Raw genomic sequence first — 26,456 nt, forward strand, 5'->3', positions numbered from 1 at the left:
GGCAAAGGAGAAAAGCGTGTCAAAAAGAAACAGAAGGTTTTTAAGCTGTGCTTACCAATGTCAGAAAAGGATCAAAAGGAACCACAAGATCAGCGTTTCCCAAACTTGGGTCTCCAGCTGTTTTTGGACTACAACTCCCATCATCCCCAGTGGTCAGGGATGATGGTAATTGTAGTTCAAAAACAGCTGGAGACCCAAGTTTGGGAAACGCTACACTAGATGAACCCCTGTGGTTTTGTGTTCAGCTGAAATGAAGCCTAGGTATGCATTCAGCCCTTGCTTTCCTCCTTCCTCTTCCTCCCCCACCTTTTAAACTGTAAGCACCTTGGGGCAAAGACCTGGCTCCCCTCCATTTGCATCTTGTGCTATTTTTCTAAAGTCCAAGCACATCAATAATAACAAAGTGGCCTTTGACACTTGAGATATATTCAAGACCCATCCTAGTGACTTTATTTTTAACTGTTTTCAATGCTGTATTTTGTTTTGCTGTAACCCACACTGGATCCTTCTGGGGAACAGAAGTTTAAAAAAATCTGTCTAATAACGGCAACAACAATAGGCAAAAAAAAAAGGGGGGGGAGAACACAAAATGGAATATAGAGCAGACAAGTTCTATTTGGACTCCGGTGCTGCAGCTGAGAAAGAGGAAATGTTTCGATCTAAAAGACCACCAGGTGAGAGGCAGCATTTACAAAAACATGTCAGAAGGCTCCAACCACCACTTAAGAGGAGCTCTCCACGGCTGCTTTCTCTCTCCATCACTCCCTTCTGTCCCATCCATCCTTCCACTGAAAGGAACACCTGGCACATCTGGTTTAATGAAATTCGATTTCTCAGTTTTCCTTTTCCCACTGCTCTACTGACATCCAGAGAAATTGGTTCAACACCCCACCCCAGTCCACGCACAGCATTTTTTATCCCCCACCTCTAAGTGTCTCTTGTACTCTTCCACCTGGAACTTTGGGGGAATGGGGAGGGAAACACACCAGAGAGTATTTAAGTGTCACAACAGCATGTTAGAACTTGGATACACACACACACGTTGTTCATCCTTTCCCCAGCTTATCACAAACAGCAGCCTGAGATTCTTCCTCGAAAAATATGAACTTCTTTCCATTTCTGCATAATAATCCTGATGTCTACATACTTTCCCCCCTTAAGCCCAGATAATACTATTGCCATGCTGATGGTTTGTATTTTCAGCTTTTGTTTCTTCTCCCTCCTTCTAAGTAGCAAAAAGCTAAGTAATACCTAGGGACAGTATCTCCAACACTGTGCGTTATTTGAAAGTATTTTTTTACTAAAATAAAAGGCCTTTATCAAACCTTTGCAAATATACCAAGCAGAACAATATTCTGCACTGAGTGAACAGATCAATGCATTCATGTCCTTAATGTAAACTGCGGTTGAGCTTGATAAAGAATGGAAGTGCTGCACATGTTTGCATTCGCTTCCAAGTCTTTGGGTTCTTCCACCCAAATAAATAAAAAACAGAGTTCCTGTTTGAAATCTACAGTAATTTCAAGCATATTGTAAAGGGAAGAATCCATGGCGGTGCATACAGAACAAGGATGGGGGAACCTGTGACCCTCCAAATGGTGCTGGACCCCCACCATCCCTGATCATTGGGCTGCGCTGGCTGAGGCTGATGGGAGTTGTAGTCCAAAAACTTCTAGGGGGAGTCAGGTTCCCCAGCCCTGTTATAAATAGGGTGACCGTGGAACTGGCGAGGGAGGTTGGACAAACAAACTTCTGAATGCTCCCAATAAGGATAATCTGTCTTCGGGCTGCGCGGTAACTCTCCTTCAGCACCGTTGCACATCGAGAGTACTGCGGAAGATAAATGGGACAGAAACTTGCTATCTCACACACTCCCTGCTTTCATAAGTATCGTTTCTGGTGTCTAGACAGGCAAAATAGATGTTGCGAGGGCAGTCACCCCCCCCATGTATAAAGCAGGGGGTGGGAGGGTCTAAAGGAGTGGGTGTCTGAGAAGAGCTGAACTTTCCCCTCTCACCTTCCTATTTAAAGTTATCACAAACATTCTTCATCTAGCCAGGCTGAGGGAGAACACTCCCTGGAGAAAGCTGGGGAGGGGTCAGCTTCTCCTGCAAAAATGAAGAGTCTAGCCCCTGCTTTTCAACGGCCAGCCAGTGTGGTGTAGTAGTTACACATGGGTAGGCAAACTAAGGCCCGGGGGCTGGATCCAGCCCGATCGCCTTCTTAATCTGGCCGGCTTATGGTCCGGGAATCAGGGTGTTTTTACATGAGTAGAATGTGTGCTTTTATTTAAAATGCATCTCTGGGTTATTTGTAGGGCATAGGAATTTGTTCATTTTTTCTCTCCAAAATATAGTCTGGCCCCTCACAAGGTCTGAGGGACAGTGGACCGGCCCCCTGCTGAAAAAGTTTGCTGACCCCTGGGTTAGAGTGTTTGACTGATACCTGGGAGACTGCGGTTCTAGTCCCCATTCGCCCCACAAAGCTCACTGGGTGACCTTGGGCCAATCACTGTCTCTCAGCCTAACTCACTTCACAGGGTTGTTGTGAGGTTAAAATGGGGAAAAGGAAAAACCATGTAGGCCACTTTAACCTCCTTGGAGGAAATGTAGGATATAAATGAAATTAAAAATAATAACAACAACACAAAAACCATGGTTGACCCCCCCCCCCCATAGTTTGACCCTTAACGGTAGGCTTTTTATTTTTTTCTTTCATGGCTGTGAAAGTCAAATTTCTTCTTCCCAAAAGTCAAATTTCTTCTTCCCAGAGGAGGCTGGCCAATTACGGCAAATGAAGCACTGCCCCACCAGCTTCAATCTGCTCTCAATCAGCTGCCGAACTGGCTCCCTCTTCCTAAATCTCAGTGTTGCCCATTGTACAACTAAGCAAGGAGGGGATTGGAGACAAAACCAAAGTTAGTTGGCTCTGCCTGTCATTGGCTCTGGCTCCCCCTACTGCAGGATCTCTGCCTTCTGCTCTACCAGTCCCAATCGGCAGCAGGAACACCAACGTTCGAGCCCCACATTGAGCAAAAGATTCCTGCACTGCAGGGGGGTTGGACTACATGACCCTCGTGGTCCCTTCTAACTCTACAATTCTATGAAAGTAAAATTAGTTACTCCCTCCTGCTGCACTGTTCAGTGCTGCTCTTTTGCTAATTCTGTTTCTAGTTCAGTTCTGTCATTTTATCTTATGGCTTTAATATAATTTCTACCTGTTTTATCGTTTTAATTGGGACATTTCTGCAACCTGCCCTTGGACCATTCGTGAAAAGTAGGCTATTAAGTATAACTGAACAAACAAAATAAATAAATTAAACAGAACCTCATTACAGAGGAGACTGTATATCGATGCTTTAAGTGGGGGCATGTTTGCAAACTTGAAGACGCTTTTCTCTCTCTTTTTGCGTTAATTCTGGCTAAGTGAATGGTGGTGATGCAAAGAGCACCACGTGAAATTATGGGTCTCGTCGGATGTTATATAGGCACGCTTGTCAGGAAACCAAGCGCAGCCTTGGCGATCAAGCTTGCAACGGCCTCCACAGTGTGTGTGTGTGTGTGTGTGTGTGTGTGTGCCGCAGGCCAAACGAGGAAAGTTCCAGAGGTGTTTATCTCGGCGCTACTTAAATGCACAGCCCTCCAGGGCCTTTGCTGCACAACATGCCTGAGATGTGGCAAGGAAAGGTGAACGAGCCAAGCGCAGAGCTGAAAGCTGCTCTCAGATGAAAACAGCTGGTTTCAATTGTGGGAAGCGCACTTACTGAAAGCGATACATTTTCATCTGACTCACCAATTAAATGCACTAGCAGAGACGCAATGATTCAGAGATGGCACTCGGCAGGCTTCGGCCTAAAATGTCTGTTTTCCTTCTAATTAAGGCTGTTTCTCATCAAATCCAAGTCAGCTCACTCACGGTAATGGAATTCCTCGGGAAATTCCCAGAACTGCACTAACCAACACAACCTGTTTTCTCCTCCTGCTTTTCAGACTTAACCCGTTGAGGGAGGATGTCGCACTCAGCCTCTAAGAGGGGAGCTAAACTGGGGGCTTTGGGGGGAACCAGGTACCTAACCTGTGGGAAAAGAGGAGGGGTAACAAGCCAAATCTGGGGGTATTTTAGGTGCAAGAAGGGCAGCAAGAGTGCCACTAGATATTGATGTGGAGGCTTCTCAGCAAGGTCTAAAAGCCTGATTTTGGATCCAGAGTAAAAATTAGCTTGCAGAACAAACTTTTTTTAAAAAAACACTGTTAAGCACTCTTAAGTCCACTGACATCCATGGGTGTTACTAAAAGGATGACTAAAATTGAATATTTACCTGCTTGTTAAAAAACAAAAACTTCAGACTGTCTGTAGCAAACCTGGCAAATTCTAGAGGAGTAATGGTGTTAGTAGTATATTACGGCAAGAACAAAAACGGAGCCTAGTGGCAGTTAAAAGACTAAAAGATTTATTACAGCATAAACATTTGTGGAGAACCATGAAAGCGTAAGCCTCAATAAATCTGGTAGTCTTTAAGATGCCACAAGACTCTGTTTTGTATAGAAATGTTATCAACACAGTTTTTTTGTTGGTTTTTTTAAACCACCCAAGAAACTGACTTGTGCCTTTGGTGTTTCAACCCAGTAACCAAGCCCACAGAATTGTTTATAACAGGGTTTCCCAAACTTGGGTCTCCAGCTGTTTTTGGACCACAACTTCCATCATTCCTAGGTAGCAGAATCAGCGGTCAGGGATGCTGGGAACTGTAGTCACTCAGTTTGCTTAACCAGTGCGGTTACCAGGCCTAGAGAAGAAACCATGAAGAGTTTCATGGAACCTTCATGACTAAAAAAATTATTACAGCATAAGCTTTTGCAGTCTACAGTCATCAGGTGAATGAAGTGTCATCCTCAGTTACAGTTACACATGGTGTGTGGGTGGGTTGTTGGGATTTTCTTTAATGTTTTTTTTTTTTGAGAGGGGGAGAATTGTAAACAGTGAGGTCAGAGCGAAAACGAATGCAGAAAAGTAGAAATGGTGATGGTTACATAAGAAACGGTGGTAATTCACAACACAGTTGTTGAAGACAGGCACATTTCGGCAATGGTAAGCCAATTAACATATATAATGTGCTAATAATCCATTGTCTTGATTCATTCCACTTGTGAAACCATTAAACCTCTTGATATATTGTAATTCAGCAGTTTCAAGATGCAATCTGCCTTTGAAATTCCTTTGTTCCATAAAGTCCACTTTAAGGTCACTTGCAAAAAGTCCTGGAAGACTCCGGTATGGCTCCCCTTTAACACATACACAGTCCAACAAGACAACAACACAAACCCACTGACAGCATACAACTGAATATAGCTAACTTAACCCAACAACCCCCCCCCCAACAAATCCTACTGCAGCTAACCAAAGACAATCAACCACACCCTAGGCCACTCCAACCTCTCTTACCACCAAGGAAACATAAAAAGTGAATAGAAAAAGAACCTATCCAAGTGACACTGACGCAAAACTCCACATATACACTAAGTAAAAGAACAGAAGCTTTACCACCCCACCCCCTCTCTCCTGCCCCCCCTCTTTTTTGCCCAACCCTATATTGCATATAACACCAATGTCTCATGACAAATGTAACTGATCTGTAGAAAACGCAACCTGAAGAAAGAGACAATGCATGTGATTTTGTGAATGAGGAAAATCTTTAATAAAAAACAATTTTTTAAAAAAAATGTCCTGGAAGGTTGAAAGGTTCCTCCACTGGCTTCTGAATATTGCCATCTCCGATGTCAGAATTGTACCCATTTATGCACAGAGTTACCAGCTGAAAACACTCAAGCATAGCATTAATACTGTACAGCTCATGCTGGACACTTGACACTTCACTCACAAGCCTTGTGTGGTGGATCTGTATATAATGCCCTATATGCCTGAAGGAGTGTCTCCAGCCCCATCATTCAGCCTGGATGCTCGTTGCGAGAAGTGAGTTACAGGAAACCAGACAGAGGGCCTTCTCAGCAGTCCTGCCTGCCCTGTGGAACGCCCTCCTGTCAGATGTCAATGACGTTTAGAAGACACCTGAAGGCTGCCCTGTATTTTAATGTTTTTAATGTTTGATGTTTTACTGTGGTTTTATAGTTGTTGGAAGCTCCCAGAGTAGCTGTGGCAACCCAGTCAGATGGGCAGCATATAAATAGTATAGTAGTAGTAGTAGTAGTAGTTTATAGACAACTCTCCAACTTAAAACAGCTACTCACCATCAACAACAGACCATGTAACAGAGACAGAGGCAAAGAGACCAGCCCCTGCAGGAGACTCATATGACAACTTTGTCCCTATGTCTGCTAAGGCAACATGATTACAGGGCCTAATAATGCCATCCACAACACTGGGGGTTCAGTCACCTGCTCATCTTCCAATGTGCCATCATCTGCCAGCAATGCCCTTCTGCATTCTACCAAGAACAAAGAGAATCGGTCTCTGTGCAAAAGAATGGACAAAACTCTGACATCAGAAATGGCACTATTCAAGAGCTGATGAGGGAACATTGCAACGTCCCAGGACATTTTTAAAAACTAAAATATGTTTAAGTATCCAATTTAATAAAGAAGACAAAAACAGAAAGATATGTGTTAAAAAGGGGGTGGGAAGAAAAATACAATACAAAGCTCACATTGAGAATCCTATAGTCATCAATACTTTCCACTAAACTTAAACATGTAAATTGATATAAGCCCTCCAGGTGTCAAAAAACAAATTTGGTGTTTAGAAAAATATAGGTTTAAATGTATTGTGTAATAGGCAGTGGCTCTTTATACTTCCAAGCTTGACTTACAAGACTCATAACGAGCACAAGGGTTTGCAACATCCACTTTTGTTGTCCTGCTGTTAATCCCAATACAGTGGTGCCCCACAAGACGAACGCCTCGCAAGACGGAAAACCCGCTAGAAGAAAGGGTTTTCCGTTTTGGAGGCGCTTCGCAAAACGAATTTCCCTATGGGCTTGCTTCGCAAGACGAAAGCCCATAGGGAAATCTCCGGGACAGCGGGGAAGCGCAGCGCGTCTTCCCCACTGTCCTCGGACCTCCTCCGAAGCCTGGCGGGGGGGCGGAGAGGTTTTTTAAAAACCCCGGGACAGCGGAGGACTTCTCCGCTGTCCGGGGCGATTTTAAAATGCTGGCGGGCGGCAGCGAAGGCTTCGCTGCTGCCTGCCAGCATTTTAAAATCGCCTTGGACAGCAGAGAAGTCCCCCACTGTCCCGAGGTTTTTTAAAATGCTGGCATCTTCCCCGCTGTCCCCGGACCTCTTTTGAAGCAAGGGGCGGCAACGTGGAGAAGCGATCTTCTCCCCTCCGCCCCTTGCTTCAAAAGAGGGGACAGAGGGGAAGGCGCACGTCTTCCCCTCTGCCCCTCGGAGATTGCGGGGCAGGCAACGGGGAGAAGCAATCTTCTCCCCGCTGCCCCTTGCTTTAAAACAGGTCCGGGGACAGAGGGGAAGGCACGCGTCTTCCCCTTTCTCCCCGGACCCCTTTTGAAGCAAGGGGCGGCAACGCGGAGAAGCGATCTTCTCCCCTCCATCCCTTGCTTCAAAAGAGGGGACAGAGGGGAAGGCGCGCGTCTTCCCCTCTGCCCCTCGGAGATTGCGGGGCAGGCAACGGGGAGAAGCAATCTTCTCCCCGCTGCCCCTTGCTTTAAAACAGGTCCGGGGACAGAGGGAAAGGCACGCGTCTTCCCCTTTCTCCCTGGACCCCTTTTGAAGCAAGGGGCGGCAACGCGGAGAAGCGATCTTCTCCCCTCCACCCCTTGCTTCAAAACAGGTCCGGGAACACCTCCCGCCACCGCCCGGCTTCAGAAGGCTCCTCCGAAGCCGGGCGGCGGGGCAGGAACACCTTCTGAAGGCCGGCGGGGGGCAAAAGTCTTTGTCCCCCCTGCCCGCCTTCCCAGGGGCTTTTAAATCGCCCCGGACAGCGGAGAAGTCCTCCGCTGTCCCGGGGTGATTTTAAAATGCCGCCTGCCAGCATTTTAAGATCGCCCCGGACAGCGGAGAAGTCCTCCGCTGTCCCGGGTTTTTTAAAATGCTGGGGGTGGGAAGAAAAGCCCTTGTCCCCCCCCCCCAGCCTTCAGAAGAGGTCGGGGGACAGACTGTCCCCGGACCTGGTCTGAAGGCGGTTTCCTTAGGAACGCATTAATTGATTTTCAATGCATTCCTATGGGAAACCGTGCATCGCAAGACGAAAAACTCGCAAGACGAAGAGACTTGCGGAACGAATTAATTTCGTCTTGCGAGGCACCACTGTACTACAGAAATATATAGTTTTAAAGTACTTGAACATTTGGGAACATAAAAGACTTCATAAGTACAAAATGTATACACAGCTTCAGAGCAAAAAGAACACATCACTGGACATGCCTGAATCATGTCCCTTTTCAGCATTACACTTCCAGGATCTATCATTAAGCAGTACCTTCATGCGGAAATATAGTGGAGTCCAATGTATCTGAAACAATTTTTGCTGGATCAGTCTCAATTTCAAATCCAGAGAAACATTCTGTATCGATTTTAATGCAATTTCCCATTGTTTAGGTTGTCCAGCACATCCTAATTCCCTATTCCACAACCTGAAGACCTCCTTTACAAAGGTCAAATAGGCATTTATATACAGGAATTGTGAATTTAGTTTTCTGAGAAACTCCAGTGATTTCCTCCAACAAAGCAAACCACCCATAAATAGACACCAACAGATGCTGTAACTGAAGAGACTGTCATTCAGCACTCACTGGCAAATAATATTTATACCATAAAAAAATGACAAAAATTCTCCATCTGAATGTAACAGCTTATCTAATGTATAAATCCCACATTCAACCCATTTCTTACACACACACTTGACATTCCCAGGACATGATGTAAAGGACCTTAGAGTAGCCACCCTGAAAGAAAGGGACTTTCAAAGGGAGGCTGCACTATGAAACTGCCGAATTACACCGTATAAAAGGGTTCAATGCTATCACATGTGGAATTAATCAAAATAGCACACTGCCTGTGTCGATTGGTTTACCAATGCCAGGATGTCTGTGTCATCAGCGACTGTTTTGCTAATTACCACTGTTTATTGCACATTCTCATTGTCCTTGTACTTTCCACACTTAATCCCCTTCTGATGTCACTGTTTACAATTCCCTTGCCCCATTATGTATGTATATGTACTTGCAACTCAGGTTAACACTTCCTGCATCTAGCAGAGCGGGCTGTAGACCACAAAGGTTTAATGATTTGTTTAGCCTTTAAGGTGCCACAAGTGACTAACATAGCTACCCCTCTAAAAACAGAGCATGATCTTGAGAAATAGCAACTGGCCATTCAACATAATTATTTCCAATTACTAGGAGATGGAATCACATTTTTATGGTGTCAGGATTATAAAAGACCTGGGATTCTCTCCAGTTGTCACTGGCTCCCCTACAGAATCAGGCCTTTTTCTCCTTTGCTAAGAACATATCCCGCTGCCAGCACACCAGGAAAGAGGGACATGTAGCCTTGGTCCTTACACAAATGACCTGATTTTTTTTTGTGGGGGGGGGGGCGGCACTGCAGCTCAGAGGCAGAGCTTCTACTTTGCCTTGGTTAAATCTCCGACTAAGGTAGTAGGTAAAGGGGAAATACCTCCCCCAATATTTTAATCTTATTTATCTATACAAAAACAGTTTTAAAACTGCTTAATATAGGTTTTTTTTTTAATCTAAGCAATCTAAAACAATATTGTTAAAGCATAAATGCAACAAAAGTCTTGGAGAGCCACTGCCAATCAGAGTATTAGTGCAGCTGCTTTGCATGCAGAAAGACCAGGCTTCAATCTCTGGCATCTCCAAGTAGGGCTGGGGAAGATTTCCTGTCTGAAACCCTGGAAAGTCACTGCCCATTGGTGTGGGCAGTAGTGGACCAATAAGTGTGGCTCACTGTAAGTCAAGAGTAACGGGCTAGTCCAGGGGTCTGCAACCCGCGGCTCCGGAGCCGCATGTGGCTCTTTTACACCTTTGCCGCGGCTCCGGGGCGGATACTAGCGAGGGGAGGAGGCGCATTGTGCGCCCCGACACTCCCCACTGTGGCGGGCGCTGTACTGGCTGTGACATCGCATGGGGCGGTGCGTGCGTTAGTCACGCACTGTCCCGACGTCACCTTCCCGCCCGCCCGCTACATTGTAAGGGGCATGTACGCTGGTCACTGCATTGAAAGGGGGCATGTAAGCTGGTCACTGTTTTGAAGGGGAGTGAAGAACACACACACAAAAAAAGGTAACTTGTTAATTTAACGTTTATTTCTATGAGGAGAAGTAATTCTGAGGGGTCAAACAAAGAAATAATAAAAAAGTGACAAAAAAGTTACTTTTATAATGACGAGTTTTGCGGCTCCCAGTTTTTTTTTCTTCGGAAGCGGGTCCAAGTGGCTCTTTTTGTCTTAAAGGTTGCAGACCCCTGGGCTAGATGAACCAACAAGGACCAAACACAAAACTGGGGTAGCATCATAGGCAAGCAAAAAAGAAAAAAAGAAGATGAAATGATGACCAGGGGACAGGAGTTACTGCAATATTTTGTTGCTAAAAATGTGCTCGAGTAAAGATCTCTTCCCCCTCCCCCTCCAAAAAAACCATTATGTTAAACTCACAACAAACATGGGGAGTTTCCTCCTCTCTTTTCAGATGGACCAGTGGTCTGATCTGGTATACAGCAGTTTCTTATGTTCATTTGGCAGAGAGCATGAAGCCTCTGGATCAACTAGGCTGCTCTGAACCTGGACACACCTGGTCAGCAGGTCAGACCCCTCTGCTTGATGTACTTCAAAGCTCCAGATCTCTGGGAACACAGGCTGGAAAACATCCCCACCCCCGGGCAGGTCTAGATTTGCATACAACTGCTCATAACCCCAGAACCTTCTTTTTCCTCCCACCTGACATGCTGAAGTGGTGGCAGGCTCAGCCTTGCTAACTCCAGGTGCTGTTAAAAGATTGCATTGACACACATACAAGAGAAGAGGTCTCTTACCTGACAAGGTTGGCCCTGCCTTCTCCATAGGGGGCAACGTCTCCTTCCGGAGAGGCCGGCTGAGCGAGGCTTCCTGGGGGCCAAAGAGTCCGGAGCCATCAGACAGTTTTTTGCGCCCGCCGGTGGCAGCAGAGCTGGAGACTCGGCAGCTGCCTATTGCACTGGTAAAAAGGTTTGTGTGCTCGTCGCTGCTGACTGGCTCGGAGCTGGGAGTGAACCTCCCCAGAGGCAGGTTGGGCGGAGTGTCTGAGCAGTCTATCTGCAGTGGCGTCTGTAGCCCCAGAGCCAGGGAGGAGTTGGGCTCTGCCGGCTCCCTCCGGACCCACTGCTCTTCCCTCCCAAGCAGGCCTTTCGAAGGGGACAAGTGCGGGCAGGCCATGTGGCAACGGTGCTTCTCCTTATGCTTGTACCTCTCGCCAACGGCCTCCTTCCCAAAACGGTAGCGCTTCAGGGACTCCAGGACGGTTCGGGAAGGGCCGCTGGGTGCCAAGTTGTCAAGGGAGACCTGCGGCTGCTCTGAGGAGGAGCGGTGCTCGCGGTGCTTGTGGCGGTGGCGGTGCTTGTGCTCCAGCATCCAGCCGTAGGCCATCTCCGGTGGGACGCTGGGGTGGTAGGTGCTCATGGAGAGGAGGGGCGCCCGGCTGGCGGTGAGGAAGGCCTCCTGGCGAAGCAGCTTATGCTTCTTCTTGTGGTACTTGGCGGGGTTGAGGAGCAAGTGGCCGGTGTGCATGTATGACGGAGGCGGCAGCGGGGTGGTGAACGAAGGGGAAGGCGGAGGCGGGTAGAGGGTCGGCGGGTACCGCCCGTAATAGCCCAGGCCGATGGGAGCGGCCGCAAGGGGAGAAGGAGAGTAAGGCATGCCGTAAGAGGGGTAGAACCCAGTGCCAGAGAGGGGGAAGCTGAGGCTGTGCATAAAGGGCATTTCCGCCATGGCCTCACGCATTTTGGGTGGCCGGCCTCTCTTCTTCTTCAGGTCGGGCTTTCGGATGTAGTGCAAAGGATCCAGAGGGAAGGTGGGGTGGGAGTAGAAGCTGTTGAAGTTGATGCGGAAAATCGTGGGCAGCAAGTCCCGGGGGATGAAATGGTGGCTCCGGTGGGTGATCCGGATTTCGCTCAAGCGGCTGATCAGCTCCTCTAGCTCCGCCAGGAAATCGGGGTCCTGCCTGCCCCGCAGCTGCGGGTACTTCTTCTTCCTCTTCCGCTTCTGCCTCTTCATCTTGTCATAGGCCAGGTAGTCGTGGCTGCGGCGCTTGCACTTGTGCTTGTGTTTCTCTTTGAGGCTGCTCAGGACCGTCGAGGTCTCGGGGGGGACGAGGGAGATGTGGTCAAAGGAGTGCCGCCGCTTCTTCGGGCCACAGAACTTCTCCGCCCTGTCGGAAGTGCTGTTGTTGTCGGTCCCGATCCCACTGTCGCTGGGAATCGTCTCGTCGCTGTGGGACTCGCTGATGGGCGACGGAGTGGCTTCCTTCAGCGAGCCGAGTTCGCTCATGTGGGATGGGGAATTGGGGAGAAGAGTCGGCGGGGAGAGCCTCCTCCGGGCCCTCGAGGCCTTCCGCATTGCCAGGGTCTGAACCACGCTTCCCTGCCTGGAGTGGAGGTGCAGATAGGGCACCGAGTTGGGCTCCACAAAGCCCATGTCGCTGCTGACAGGGCTCTGCCCTCCGCTCACCCCCGATGACTGAGAACAAACGGGTGAAGGAAGAATCTCAGGGTTATTTGTGGCTGAAGGGAGCAAAGGAGCCACTGCTTGTCCGAGCGTCGTCCCCGTCGCCTGCTGGGCAGACTTTTCAAGAAGAGTCAAGCTGTCAGCATTAGCGGCCAAGATGCCATTCAGGACAGCTTTCGGCTTCCTGCCTCGCCTCTTTCCTATGTAGATTGTTCCTTTCTTGCTGACGTTGATCTGCTGGCCTAGTTTCGAGCCAAACGTGGCAGCGAGGGTCGACACTGTCGTGTGGAGCTTGGATTGCACGTTCCCTTTATTTGGTTCTGTCGCAGTAGACGAGAGGATTTGATTCAAGAGCTTCTTCCGCTTCAGCGTCTTCATCTTGTTGATTTTCCTGATGATGGTTTTCATCAGCTGCCCATTGCTGCGCTTGCTCTCCTTGCGGTCCGGCTCTACCTCAAGGTCAGTCATGTTGCAGGCGCTTGCCTTCCCAGGCTCCTCGGGGCCTTCTAACGGGCTTGCCACTTCAAAGAAATCCTCGCTCTGCCGCTGGTCGCTTTCACAATCCAGCTTGTTGGAACTGTCCGCAGTGACAAAGGGCGCCACGGAGAGGACAGGGGGTTTCATCTTGACCCCTGATCTGATCTGCCTCTTCGGACGGCCCCTCTTCTTCGGGAAAGCTTGCTCTGTGAGGCTCTGCTGAAAAGACGGGATCTCCACCTCCGGATGCAACACTGGAGGTTCTTGCTCTTCCTTCGACTGCACTGAAAACACTTTAGAGGCAGGGATCTTCAGGGTCCGCTTCGGGGGGCCCTCCAGGTGAGGCATCTCTTTGGATTTCGACCTGCCCCTTTTGGACTTGTACATTTCAGGCAGCAGGTCGTCCGAGATGCACCCAACGGAAGCCTGCATGTGGGGGCTGTAAAATTTGCTCGGCTCCTTCTCGACGCTGCCGAGCAGAGAGAGGGACTGTATGCTACTGGACTTGCTGAGCTTTGGCAACTGGCGCTTGACAAACTCGTGCTGGGCAAAGGAAGGCGGGCCTGCGCTTTTGAAGAGCTTGGCCTGATCTAGGCTACTGTTTGACAGCACGCTGCAAGAAATGTTCTTGAAAAGCTCAGGCCTCCCCAATTCTAGACCTTTGGGAGGCCGGCAAGTGCTCCTGGAGACTACCTTAGTCCAGCGCGGCTTCCTTCCTTTCCTTTTCTTCAGAGGTGTTGCTTGCGGGCCGCCGCCACTGCTGCTCAGAGTTTCCACCCCCTGGCAGGGTTTACCTGATGCAGCCATGGCACCAATCTTTAGAAAGGGCTTATTGTTGAACAAGCTGGAGAAGCTAACCACCGAAGGGGCAACAGTGGCACGGGTGTTAGAGTCAGTTGCCAGGCTGGGCTTCCTGCCTAAGGTGGGGCTCGGTTTGGGGTCATCGGCATGCACAGCTTTGGAACCGTTTAATTCCCTGCCGACCCCTTTGCCAGCAGCGTGCGAGCCAGGATTCGGCACCCGGTTCATACTTGAGCGCGTGCTGTCAGAGGCAAACGGGGTCTTGCTACTCTGCTCGGAAATTCCTTCTAAGAGCTCAGGCGTGCTATTTAAATGCAGAGGGTTGGAAGCTAACTGAGCCAAGGTTGCTGTGGGGCTACGCGTTAAAGCAGTGACAGAGGCGGCTGGGGAGGGGGAGGGGAGGCCCCCCTCCCCAACAGCACTGAATGGAGATTTGGCTGTAGATACATCAGAAGCGCCTCCTGAAGTCCTGAATTCGGGGGAAGTGCAATACACGGGCAGTTGTTTATCATGCTTGGGTGCTTCAAACGTGCCCCTTTCACTGGACGAGGAGCTGTCCTGCTGACTGCAGGCCCCTTCCTTGCCTCCACCTGACGCTTCTTTTTGAACTGTTACCTTTTCCGGGATGCTTTCTTTACTCTGCCTTGCAACATGCTTCTCAAAAGGCTTACTGCCCACACTGTCTTTCAAGAGGCCTGGCGGCAAAGGACTTTCGTGACTTATGACATTCGCAGAACACCGTTTGAAGGGTTCCACGGAAGGGTGAGCAGCATCTGCTTTCAAAGCCCCTGAGTCCTTATTGGCCAGCCCACACAGACTGCTGGCCCCTGCCATTTTCTTCCCAGAGTCCTTAGCAGCCAAGGCCGCTGGAATGCCAACCCCCGGTGGCTTCTTTCCAGACTCTTTAGTAATCAATCCAATTGGGCTGCTAGCCCCCAGAGGCTTCTTTCCAGCGTCTTTATTCACCAATCCGCTTGAAGCACCAAGCCCTGGCAGCTTCTTTCCAGAGTCCCTGCTGACCAATCCGATCAGCCCATCTGACCCTGGATGTTTCCTCCCAGCATCCTTATTAAAAAATGCAATTGGACCGCCTGGTCCTGGTAGCTTCTTTCCAGTGTCTTTGTTAACCATTCCAGGTGGACTAACAGTCCCCAGCATCTTTTTCCCAGAATCCTTGGGAAGTAATCCAACCGGACTGTTAGTCCCCAGAAGCCTTTTCCCAGAATCCTTGCTGACTAGCCCAACTGGCATGCCAGACAACAGTGGTTTCCTTCCGATTTCCTTGCTGACCAATCCCATTGGGGAGCCAAGGATTGGTAGCTTCTTCCCACAGTCCTTGCTAACTAGCCCAGGCATGCTGGGGCAAGCCCCTGGTTGCTTTTTGCTCCCAGGGTCCTTGCTGACTAGTCCAGCACCACTACTAATCCCCGGTGGCTTCCTTGCAAAGTCCTTGTTACTCAAAGCAACGCCCACAGTGCCGCTTCCAAGCTGTTTCTTTACAAAGTCCTTGCTCGCCGGCACGGTCACAGCCCCAACCACTGGCAGCTTCTTTCCGGAGTCTTTAGCAAATCCAGAAGCAATTCCCATGAAGGGCTTCTTTTGCTTCGTTTTGGAAGACTTTGACGGGGGGCAAGTTGCAATAAGCTGAGCCAGTTTTTCTGTCACCGTTGGTGCTCCATTAATCTGAGCTCTGTCCTTTGAGTCTGGGTCGCGACTACTGGCCGGAGTGGAAAGTGCTGACTTCCCATAATCGGTCACTTCGGAGCGCAGCGGCGAAAGTTTCTTTGAAAGAGGGCTGCTCTCCCTCGGCCTGCCCTCGGCTGCAGAGCTGTCAGTCGGCGCTGTGGCTTCTCCACTCTTCTTGTACAGCTTTGACGGGTCCTATGCATTTAAAGAAAAAGAATGAGAAAAGCTTTAAGCACCCAGGCATCGACAAGGGAGGATGCATTCCTTGTATCATATTGGTTTGCACTGGCAGGCCTAGGGAAAATATTTCTGAGGTACCAACGCTGTGTGAGCCAGGAGAAGGATCCGATTTTGTTATTTTCCCAACCCCATCTACTGGCAACACAGACACAGGCCTTTGCTATTTGGTTAATGGGTCATTTCTGTTTGTGAAGTACTGCAGGGCTGGAAACCAGGGGGCCAAGGGAAAAAGGCATTGATGGGACAAATATGGGGGGAACGGGGGGAAACGGATCGTACCAACAAAGAAAAGTGGAATTTGGTTTCTACATGCACAAGTCAAACATCTAGTATCTTAAAAAACAAACAAAAACCTGGGGGATCTAAGTGGTTTCTCACAGGCACAGCTGGGAGAGAGGATTTAAATTATTAGAAAGAGGAACAGAAATTTGAAGTACCATGGCCTGTACAGAGCTGAGACAATACTGCAGTTACTATGTGTTACAGATATTTTAGAACAGGAATCATCAACTAGAGGCCCCTCCACCTGAGCTGCCAATCTTAGGGAGGGAAAGGGGGCTAGAGAGGGAGAACTTATCTTCAGCAGCAGTGGGGAAGGCATGGCCCTCCAAAATTGTTGGACTTCCCTCTGCATGGCTGACAGTCAGTGATGATGAGAGAAGCAGTCTATCAGCCTTCATAAGGCCATGGCTTCCCCATTCTTGCTCAACAGACTCCTTGGCTGGGGACTTTGGGGTGGGAGACAGGGGTTAGAGCCTTTGCCCACACTCACACTAACTGCCAACCAGAGCTTTGAGAAGTTTGGAAAACCAAGTACTTGGGACCTTTCCAATGCTGGTTAAGAATTGCATTACTCACCCCACCCACTTTTCACATTTCTCTCACTATTTGAGAACATGCCCATCCCTTATTACTAGGACCATACAATTTATTGACTCAAAGGAATTCTTCCATTCATACATTTCAGTAATTAATTTTTCATTCACAGCACCTCAAGCACACTGGGGGATTTCCAGAACACACAGAGAAACAGCCCCTGCTCTGCCAAGGAGCTCGTCGGCTGACTGGAGACATGATTTAGTATATGCAAGCAAGTGTAAGAGACCAGGAAAGGAAACACACAGGGTACATGGTTGTGTAGTTAGGGTGGATGTGCTGGTAGAGCAGCAGCAGGTTAATAGCTGCAGGCGTTTATAGGCAACTAAGAGGGTAAGCAGGCAGGCCAGCAAGGGCTGGCTAATGGAACAGTGGCCATTAAAAGGGACGCGGGTTCCTTGCCAGGTCAAAGTAAAAAATGGGAGGCCCAGGAAATCAAGACTACTTGCTTGTTATTTATTGGATACACCACCATTCTTTTATGGTTAGGCCTTCTAAGATGGCTTACAACAAATAATAAAACTGGCTAAAAAAAACTAAAGAAAAGCAGATCCAGGAACCAAAGTCAAGAGATGAATCAAATATGAAATGGTTGTCAGGTTCAGCAAAAAGCTTGGACAAACAGAATTATTATTGTGTGTGAAATAGGGTTGAATCTATGGGTCCCGGCACTCTGCCACACTCCTGATTCTGTTGCATGAATGATCTAAATGGCCCGCAGCTTAATAGGTGCTTGCAGTAAGTGGAGCACCGCAAGGTGCTACTTTGGCCCAAGGTGTGGAGACCTAGGCTCAAATCCCACACTGGGCCATAAGCAGCTCTTTGCCAAATCACACTCCCTGTTAGCTTTGCCTGCCTTCTGCACAGAGTGGGGTCAAGGACAAAATGGGAAAGCAAAATGTAGGCTGATCTGACACCTTGGGAATGGTGCTAATGTAATAAATAAAGGGCAAGTAATTATGTTGATGAAACAAGGCTACAGTGGAAGCATCCATTGTGGGGTAATTTTAAGCACCTGGCAGGGAGGCTTAGTGTTAACAGGGTGGGGCAAGAACATGAAGGGAGGAAAGTTCCTTCCCGTAAAAAAATGTCCAAGAAAGTTGACAAAACTCCCAATGATGTGGGTTTTCCAGCAAATTCTGAATTGGAAAGACTTCCAGAAAACTTTCCTATGCAAATAAGGGTACTTTGCATTGGAAAATATTCAGTTTGCTGCAGAAAAAAATTCTGATGCCCTAATTCAGCATGCTTATTTTACATGCATTTAATAAAGCTAAAAGCTTTGAAATTGCCAAGCCTGCCTTATATTTATTTGCAATCAGCTTCAAGTCATTGTTACGAAATGGAAGATTTTCCACAGAAAAAAAAAAGCACTTGAAAAACCTCCATGTCACTAATTAAGCCAATAAAACAAACCAGCACAGCTAGGCAGAAGCAGGAATTGGCAGAGCATTCCCTCATGCTCAGGAATTCCATAAAGACTCCCTTGAAAAGCAGCCTTTGCTTGCTACCTAAACACCAACAGAGAGGGGACCAAACAAACTACCCCAGGGAGCTCCACTGCTGAAAAGTCCTGTCCCAGATAACAAGAGACACTCAGCACAGGGCCTCTGGGAGATCAAGGTATTGCAAGGGAATGGGTGGTCCTTAACGTACCCTGAACTCGGACCACTTAGGGGTTTCAAGCATCTGTTTTCAACTGGCCTGAAGCGGGTTGCACCAGCGGCATCAGAACCACCTGCTTTGCTTATTCAAGACTTCTAAGAAAAGGCAAGAGAAACATTGGCACTTACAGAAAGAAATTTAAATGCAGGCCCTATGTTTCGGTTATTAGCACTTATAATACTGTTTATAGTTACATTACAAGCAAACCTGAACAAATAATCAGAGCATGAAGACCAGAAAGCATTTAAACCATTTTTTTAAACCCACAAGCAGGTAGGAATTAAAATAAACCAAAGGCCTGGAGGAGCAGGTGAGCTCTTACCTGCCCATATAAAAACTTTAACAATCTGCCCTTCGGCTTCTTGAAGGAAAGGTGAGATATAAACACAATAATTAAATAATTTAAACCTCTTAGGCTTACTGCAGATTGGAGCTAACAGCAGGTCCCTGACCAAAAGCATGAAAAGGCTAGTGGCCAAAGTTATGGCCTGAATAAATATGGTGCTAAAACCTTGCTGAAGCTAAGCAGGTCTGCATCTGTTCAGCACCTGGATAGGAGTTTGCCAAGGAGAACCAGGTACTCTGCCCTCGTGGAAGAAACGTAGGATATAAAACACAAAAAATAATAAATGCTACCATTCAGAGTGTTCCACAGAACAGAATCTCAATCTTTATATTACTACAGCCGCAGGTTCCCTCAACTTGGTGCACCACAAGTTTTTTTTTAAGAAGTTCAACTCCTCTCAGCTATTGCGCCATGCTGGCTAAAGCTGATGGGAGTTTGGGAGTCTAACAACATCGGGGGGGGGGGCAGCAAGTTGAAGAAAGGCTGCTGTAAAGGTAAGCCAGCATTATGATCCTGTTTTGCAGGTGAGGAGTGGAGGCAGAGAGCACAGCAGCTTGCCTAAAGCCACCAGTGAGTCTTGGGGCTGAGGTGGGATGCTGCCCAGGAAAAGGGGGGGGGGGCTCACAGCTGCTGCTCTTAAGCCACCTCAATTAACGTACAACCTTTAGAACATGGCAGGCTTTGATCTCCTCCCAAGCTTGGGCTTCCCTTCTCATCCTGCCAACTGCTTGCCTTGAACCCTAACCAAGCTCAGTTGCTACTAGAGGCCCTGCTGCGACAGACAGACAGACAGACAGACAGACAGACAGAGGGTGGATGCCTCTCGATCCTGCTCTGTTGTTTACTTTGAAAGCTGCTGGCGCTGGAGGGATTTTGTAGCAGAGAGAGAGGAGAGGAGAGGAGTCTGGCACCAAGCCCAGCTTTGCCACGGCAGCTGCAATAGTATGTACATTCTTGCTTGAGCCTTACATTTGCAGAGAGAGAAGGGTTTCTGCTTCCTTTGCGTGCACATATGGAACAGGCAGCTGAGGAGGCAGCCACAATCTGCCCTACGGCACTGGAGTCAAAAGCAAGGGCCCATTCTCATTCCCAAAATAGCCACCAAGGGTGCTTGGGGCTCCCTTACATGGCAAAAGGAACAAGCCTTCAAGCTCCTGCCTCTGCACGGTGTAAATGCGCTCAGCGGAGTGCAGCACACTCCCAAGGGAAAAACACTATCCTGACCGGGGCTCCAGAGCTTGTTTGGACAGGTTTTTCCCCCTTTATGCAGTGCTACCCGCTGTGTTCTCTCAGCCCCCAGCTTCGTTTTTCTTCCAGACTTAAGCTGGGCCACATATTGAATATTTTACTTCCTCTTGTTGTGGTCAGGGAGGGAGGAGAAAGCTCTCCAAGACAACATGGGCAATGCATAGGCCTTGGAAACCATGCCCCACCTATTCCTAATGCCATTAGGCACTCAGCCAAGGACCACCTTTAAGGCAGCAAACAGAATCCACTCTGGAACTGGGGCTTTTAGTGGTCTGGCTCCAGTGTCTTGCCTCCTGTGCTACCAGCATTCTGCTTCCATGGAAAGCATAGCTGGCACTTCAATACTTTGAGGGCAATGTCAAGGCTGCTGTTACCAGCCTGCCTGGGTGCTCAAGTCAAGCTGATCCCTAGGGACAATCCCAGTCCACTAAGCCCTATAAACACCATCCTCAGAACTTGCTCCCCAGTACAAGCAACCCATCACTGGTGTGAGGGCAATGCCTGCCTAGGCTCCTGCCTCCCATCAGGGATTTCTACTCTGGAACTCAGAACTTCCTGATCTGCTGCCAGAATATGGCCCTTGGAGTGGACCACATACCTGCTTCAGGCTCACTTGGACTGGCTGGTAGCTACTCTGCCCTACAAAGTCCTGGACCATAACTCTTCCCAAGACCAGAGAAAACAATCCCACATCACACCTTCACAGTGATCATTTATGTCACATGTGGGGGACCCTTTGCCTCCCCCACTATGTGTGCGTAACTGCAACTCCCATCAGCCCCAACAAGCATGGCCAACGGCCAGGGATGATGGGAGCTGCAGTTCAGCAACATGTAGGACAGAGGCTCCTCACTTCTGCTCCATACAAACCCTCTTTGCTTCATCTGTCTGGCCCCTGCTTCATATCCCTCTGTCCCACCTGCAATACCTTCAGTTATAGTAACTAACTGCAGGTGGCGGGCGGAGTGTTTCCCAAAGAGAAGCTAATGAAAGATAAGTCTATCACAGTTCTTAACCACAGTAACTCAATGGAATTCTGCTGAATGCCAGATGCAAAGAAGAGGGGTGGGTGTCAACAACTACCCTCACCATGGTGAGTGTGGTATTGCCCCCTGGTGGATGGCCAGCCCTTCCCACCTTCTGTGATGCTGCAGTGGTGAACTGGGATCATTCCAGTGGTTGTATGGTGGTCCGCATGCAAAGCTTGGCAGCTGTGTGGGCCAAGGAGCCCAAATGCCCTTGGCAGTAGAAGGCAAACTGGCAACCTTTCCTGCTCTGCAGTAGAAAAGGTAGACAGGAGGAGATTTGGATACTGCTGCCGAAAGGCAGTTGGGGCACCTTCAAACAGTGGTGCCCCAAACTGGAAAACTCCCTTCATCATCAGGGCTTGACAGGTGGCGGAGTGGAAAAACAATGGCTTGTGACATAGCCAGCAAAGATGTGAAATCCCTAAACAGGGGTTATCACCACCATGCTCTGGTTGTTGCTGCCCAGAGGCACCTGGCTGGTCACACCCTGGTAAAAAACCCAGATTAGAAGATTAGATGGTGTTTAGGTCTAATCCAGCAAAGCAATTCCCATATTTCTACTAGTTAGAAGCCTTCTAACTTCCAACTTGATCTCACTGGGTGCCCCAAAACACAGTGTATTGCACAAACTATTGGACTGCTATTGGGGAGGGACAGATTCTTGGCCAAGCAGCTCACTGAGTGCCCTTAGCGCCTTGGAGAAAGGGCAGGATGAAAACACATTAATACCTACACATATTCTCATTCTCAGTCCCAAACTATAGGGATTAACAAAACTGACCTTCCTTATAGGGTTGCTATAAAAATTAAGGGAGCATTTGCAATTTACATTTAACACTCTAAAGTGTGAAATATTATGATCCAATATTCAGCTGCATTATCGAGAAAGGAGGCAATCCCTTCCCTTCTATGCCAGGAAAAGCTCTACGGAGCCCTATGGAAATAGCATGCAAATGAGCTGTGGCCCCCTCTGAGCTTCTAACATACTGGAGTCTATGATTCCATTTAATCAGTGCTGTTTCCCTGTCCTGATGTAATTTAAATGATGAATACTGCTGCTGCTACTACTACTAAGTTTTTATTATTATTATTACTATTATTATTACTATTATTATTTTTTATTAAACTGTCAATAGCAGGATTGGAATGAAATCTGCACAGGGGTGTTAGCCAAATTTGGGCTTTCTGGTACTGGTGGCAGAAAATCTGAATTGGGGCCCAGACTCATGCCATCATAAGACACCAACCATGGGGAAATTCTGCCGCACAAGCCATATTAAAATGAAGGGGGATTGCTTAGGAGAGTTACCCAGGAGAACGTGCCCCTTGGGCTCAGGCCTGTGTATCTCACTCTCGGCTGCTCTTAATGGCACCCAGCATCTGCTGCCCAAGATGGTTGCCTCACCCTGCCTACCTTTAAATCTACAGCATCCTACAGAACACACTTTTAGGATTAGCTCTGCGCACAAGTCCAAGTTTATTACAGCCTGGCATCTTCCTGCCCCCTGACTCTTTGAATGCATGTATGCAAACACACACACACACAGAGAGAGAGAGAGAGAGAGGGAGAGAGAGAGAGAGAGAGAGAGAGAGAGAGAGAACTCTCAAACCATCTTTGTTTAGGTGTCATGGCAGAGCTTTAGCTGTGAATAAAACACAATTCCCACTCACGCCTTCCTCCCCCTCTTCTTCCCTCAGCAGCTACAAAAGCTGAAGGACAGAAGTCCCTTTTTCATGTATGGGCACCACCATTTGCCTTGTAATTTTCTAGAAGCAGCATCAGCAGCGGAGAGCCTTCTGCAGCATTCACCTGCATAGCCAAGGACACTGCAAGGATCGGAAGGATACCTGTGCTCAGCAGTTTCTCGGGGAAACGGAGAGCTTTGAGAGAACAGAAGCAAAGGTTCCATCTTGTTCCATTGTCTTAACTGCATCAACACTACAGCTGTCAATGTGGAGCTTGTTGCTGTCACCTTCGTGACTCTACATCATCTCCAAGACCGGAATAGTATCAACGCTGCTTGGCTATAAATAGGTAGAATATTCCAGTGGCTGTGTTTGCCCATCTGCGCCTCGAGCAACAAACGGCTCTGCTGCTGCTGCAGCTTCTGGATTCTGATTTCCCAGGAAAGCGCAAAAAAAAAGAAAAAAAAAAAAAAAGAAAAAGAAATCCAACCCCAACCAATACCTACCAAGTGGCTGAGCATGTTACAAACAAAGACAAAGGAGGGATTTTTTACTTTTTATTTGCAAGGCCTTGGGCAGATGCATTGGTACACAGATTTAAAAAGCAGCCTGCATGGACTGTAATAAAAGCACAAACAGGGCTGGGCACATGAGCTATTCCCACTGTGCAAACATCAAATATGGGCGACATTCTGAGAGTAATGTTTTCATTTTTATTATTAAAAAAGGCAAGCTTCTAGTCCTCGTGGTTGAAAGAACCACACTGCCAGTGCTCTGGAGATTATTGCCCTTGCCTTACAGCTTCTGTCCTAGTTTTTTGAAGCAGGGCCCAGCCTGTAACATGTGGCTCACTAAGAGGGCACTTCTAAGCATATACAGAGTATATTTCTGTCCCCACTGAGGGGCATGGTTTCTAGATCAGAGGGTGTTGCTGAGAGCTAAGCTTGAACCATAATAATGACCAGTTTAGAAATTAACTACTGGATTAACCCAGGCGGACTAGTGAAGAAAAGAGTCCCAAATAATGATGGATTCCTGACAACTTAGGATAAATGGTATATCCACTGCACAGAAGGTAGCTACAGAATGCCTGCCAACAAGATGCTCTGTGCACATAAGTGGTTAACAAGAGCGGATGATGACTGACAACACCAATTCAGGAGATACCAAACCTCTGAAACAGCCTTGGTTTCCTGCATGATGTAAATGAGCCCTCACAAAGTCTGAATCAACTCTGATCAACTCTTACTTTAAAAAAAATAAGAAGAATTATGGTATGTTGTCGCCATTTTCTGCCAGCTCCAATATTAAACACACAGCCAGGAAAAAAAACCCAAAGCAATGTATTGAAATGCTGCAGTTTGGCACTTTTATCTTTCAATCATTGTTCATGCACAAATACACCTGGACAAAGTTATCCATTAAAAAAACAATTCCAGGAGCAAAACTTCATGCAGTATTTGAGTAACTATTACAAGAGCAATTAAGGACAACAACAATGAAACAGCAGGTCACATACTTCCTTCCATCAGCTTTTCTGGCCCCTCCAGTGATCAGACATAAACATACCTCTTGCTTCACCAGAACTGGAACGTGTATCTTAAACAAACTGAAAGGGGCCCATGTCATTCCCTTTAAATTACTCTTTTGTACCACACAAACCCTGGGTTCAACTTCCAGCCTCATTAGGAAATTCCACCTCAGGGCCTGAGGCAAAAAACAGGACAGCTATGCCCCCAGGAATAAATATCACTAACAACTTGATAGTTGCTGTCTTTTCATGACATCCAAAATGAACAGCCTTGGGACAGCTGCTTCACCCATCTTCATGGCAGGGCAGGTCTGACCTCACACTTCCCAATTTATGCTGGGAATAGTTATCTACCTGATAGAGCCGCCTTCCTCAACTGAACGCACTCCAGATGCCACTGAACTAAGACCCCCTAGAATCCCTGACCATTGGGTCATGCTGGCTAGGGGCTGATGGAAAATATAGGCCTACAACATCTAGATCAGCCTTCCCCAATCCAGGGCTGATGGAGTCCAACAACCTCTGGAGCGCCAGAGGTTTCCCCAGCTCTGATTTAAAGGATCAGTATAAAGGTGTGTGCAGGGATTATAAATCTGGAAGAGAATTCCAACCTAGTTGAAGCAAAAGGAGTTCCACCGATCTTTGCAGCTGTGTGTAATTAACAATTTAGGTTCCAGGTTCCTAAATGATCACTTATATTCACAGCAACCTGCCTGGAAGTTGCGATCACAAACCAATCCATTAGACATCAGTATAAAAACTTTTCCTTTCTCAGGCCTTTTAGATCTCTGTCTTCTCTTTCAATTTGCATTTTGTTTGTTCTTATATTGATTGTCTTTTATTATTATGCTAAATCCCCCATATGGTAATTATAATCATTATTCTTAGAACAGTTGCCCAATTAAAGATCTCATTTGATCAATCCTATGAATTTTGATTGATCAGCTATGTTTCCATAGCCATGCGCAACAGATGTAAATAAAAATATCCATTTTATTTTCAGGTGATGGACACATGTCTCATCATAAAAGAGGTATTCCCTCCTATGCACAAGAAACAGGGGACTATCACTTCCTAAGATGACCCTTAACATCTGCACCCTTTTTAAAAGAATTCCTCCTTGATTAATTAGGGACACCTTTTGAGTCAATCAAAACTTTAAGTCAGCCTTTCTCAATGCAGTGCCTTCCAGATGTTTTCAGTTCCCACTGGCTCTAATCAGCATGTCAGGAATAATGAGGACTACATAAATTGGGGGAGGCTGGATTAAATGGGCTGAACTCTGCAGCCCCAATCATTAGCACTCGTGATGCCTCACAGAGTACAAGAATAGAAAATTTACTACATAAATCTCAACAAATGAGAGGGAAAGAACAGACAAAGCCAGCAAGGGACAAGTGCAAGAGTTGTACTTTCCCCACAATTCCTAATCTGGCGCTACCCTTATAAGGCCAACACTCAAATCAACCCCTGGGGAAATAAAAGAATTACTCCACAATGTAAGAACTGAGAAACCAAGAATTTTGCCCTCTTATAAAAATGTAAAATCAATCCAAAGGCTCACAATAGCCAAACAGATGCCACAATGACCTCCTACAATGACTAGGTTGCGGCTCTACTCTGCTACATCCAGTAGCAGAATCTGAAGAAGGAGCTGCTGGCAACAAATGGCCCAGCTAACATGGAATAACATCAGCTAGGACGACGACTGACAGAAAGCAATTTAACCAAAATTAATTCTAAAGTGCCAAAAAGCTGGGGAAGACATGGCAGATTTCGCCAGGCTGCCCTAGTTTCCCCAAACTTTTGCGCTCATTTTGAAAAATGGAATGTTGGCTTCAGCTGCTACTCCTGTCACTACCAAACTAACATAGCCACAGTAAATACAAGGAGTTAGCAAAGGCTATGGTCTAAACTCATTAGGGCAAGGGCATCCACTGTAGTGCCTACAGGCACACCAGGATCCCTAGAGGCATTCCCTGAAAGCCACAGGGTCTTTTCCCCAGCCCCTGCAAACTAGGCTTCAAATAAGCATTCTACCGTAGCAGGTAGAACAGGCTACATTGTGTGCTTGGTTGCAAGGTGTGTGGCGTTGCACTAATCATCATCATCCTAAAAGAGAAATGGGTCCCACACAACAGGCTGAGATTTAAAGGTGACCCAAGATTGAAGGCTCCAT

General features: G+C 47.5%; 1 protein-coding gene and 1 long non-coding RNA gene across 3 annotated transcripts in view; one reads left to right on the forward strand and one right to left on the reverse strand.

The window, feature by feature from the left end:
* The window catches only part of ASH1L (ASH1 like histone lysine methyltransferase), a 75,885-nt gene that overhangs the window by 39,139 nt on the left and 10,290 nt on the right, over positions 1 to 26,456 (reverse strand). For both annotated transcript variants that reach the window (XM_080984481.1, XM_080984480.1), the window contains exon 3: positions 11,028 to 15,852. In XM_080984481.1, coding sequence (XP_080840607.1) covers positions 11,028 to 15,852 — 4,825 coding nt within the window. The remainder of the gene's footprint in view (positions 1 to 11,027; positions 15,853 to 26,456) is intronic.
* Positions 7,944 to 8,239, forward strand: LOC308465769. The gene is made up of 2 exons (XR_013980564.1): positions 7,944 to 7,980; positions 8,034 to 8,239. It is a non-coding gene; the product is annotated as an uncharacterized lncRNA (long non-coding RNA).

This window comes from Podarcis pityusensis (assembly GCF_964106645.2).
Source record: "Podarcis pityusensis genome assembly, chromosome: 16".
Classification (NCBI taxonomy): Eukaryota; Metazoa; Chordata; class Lepidosauria; order Squamata; family Lacertidae; genus Podarcis; species Podarcis pityusensis.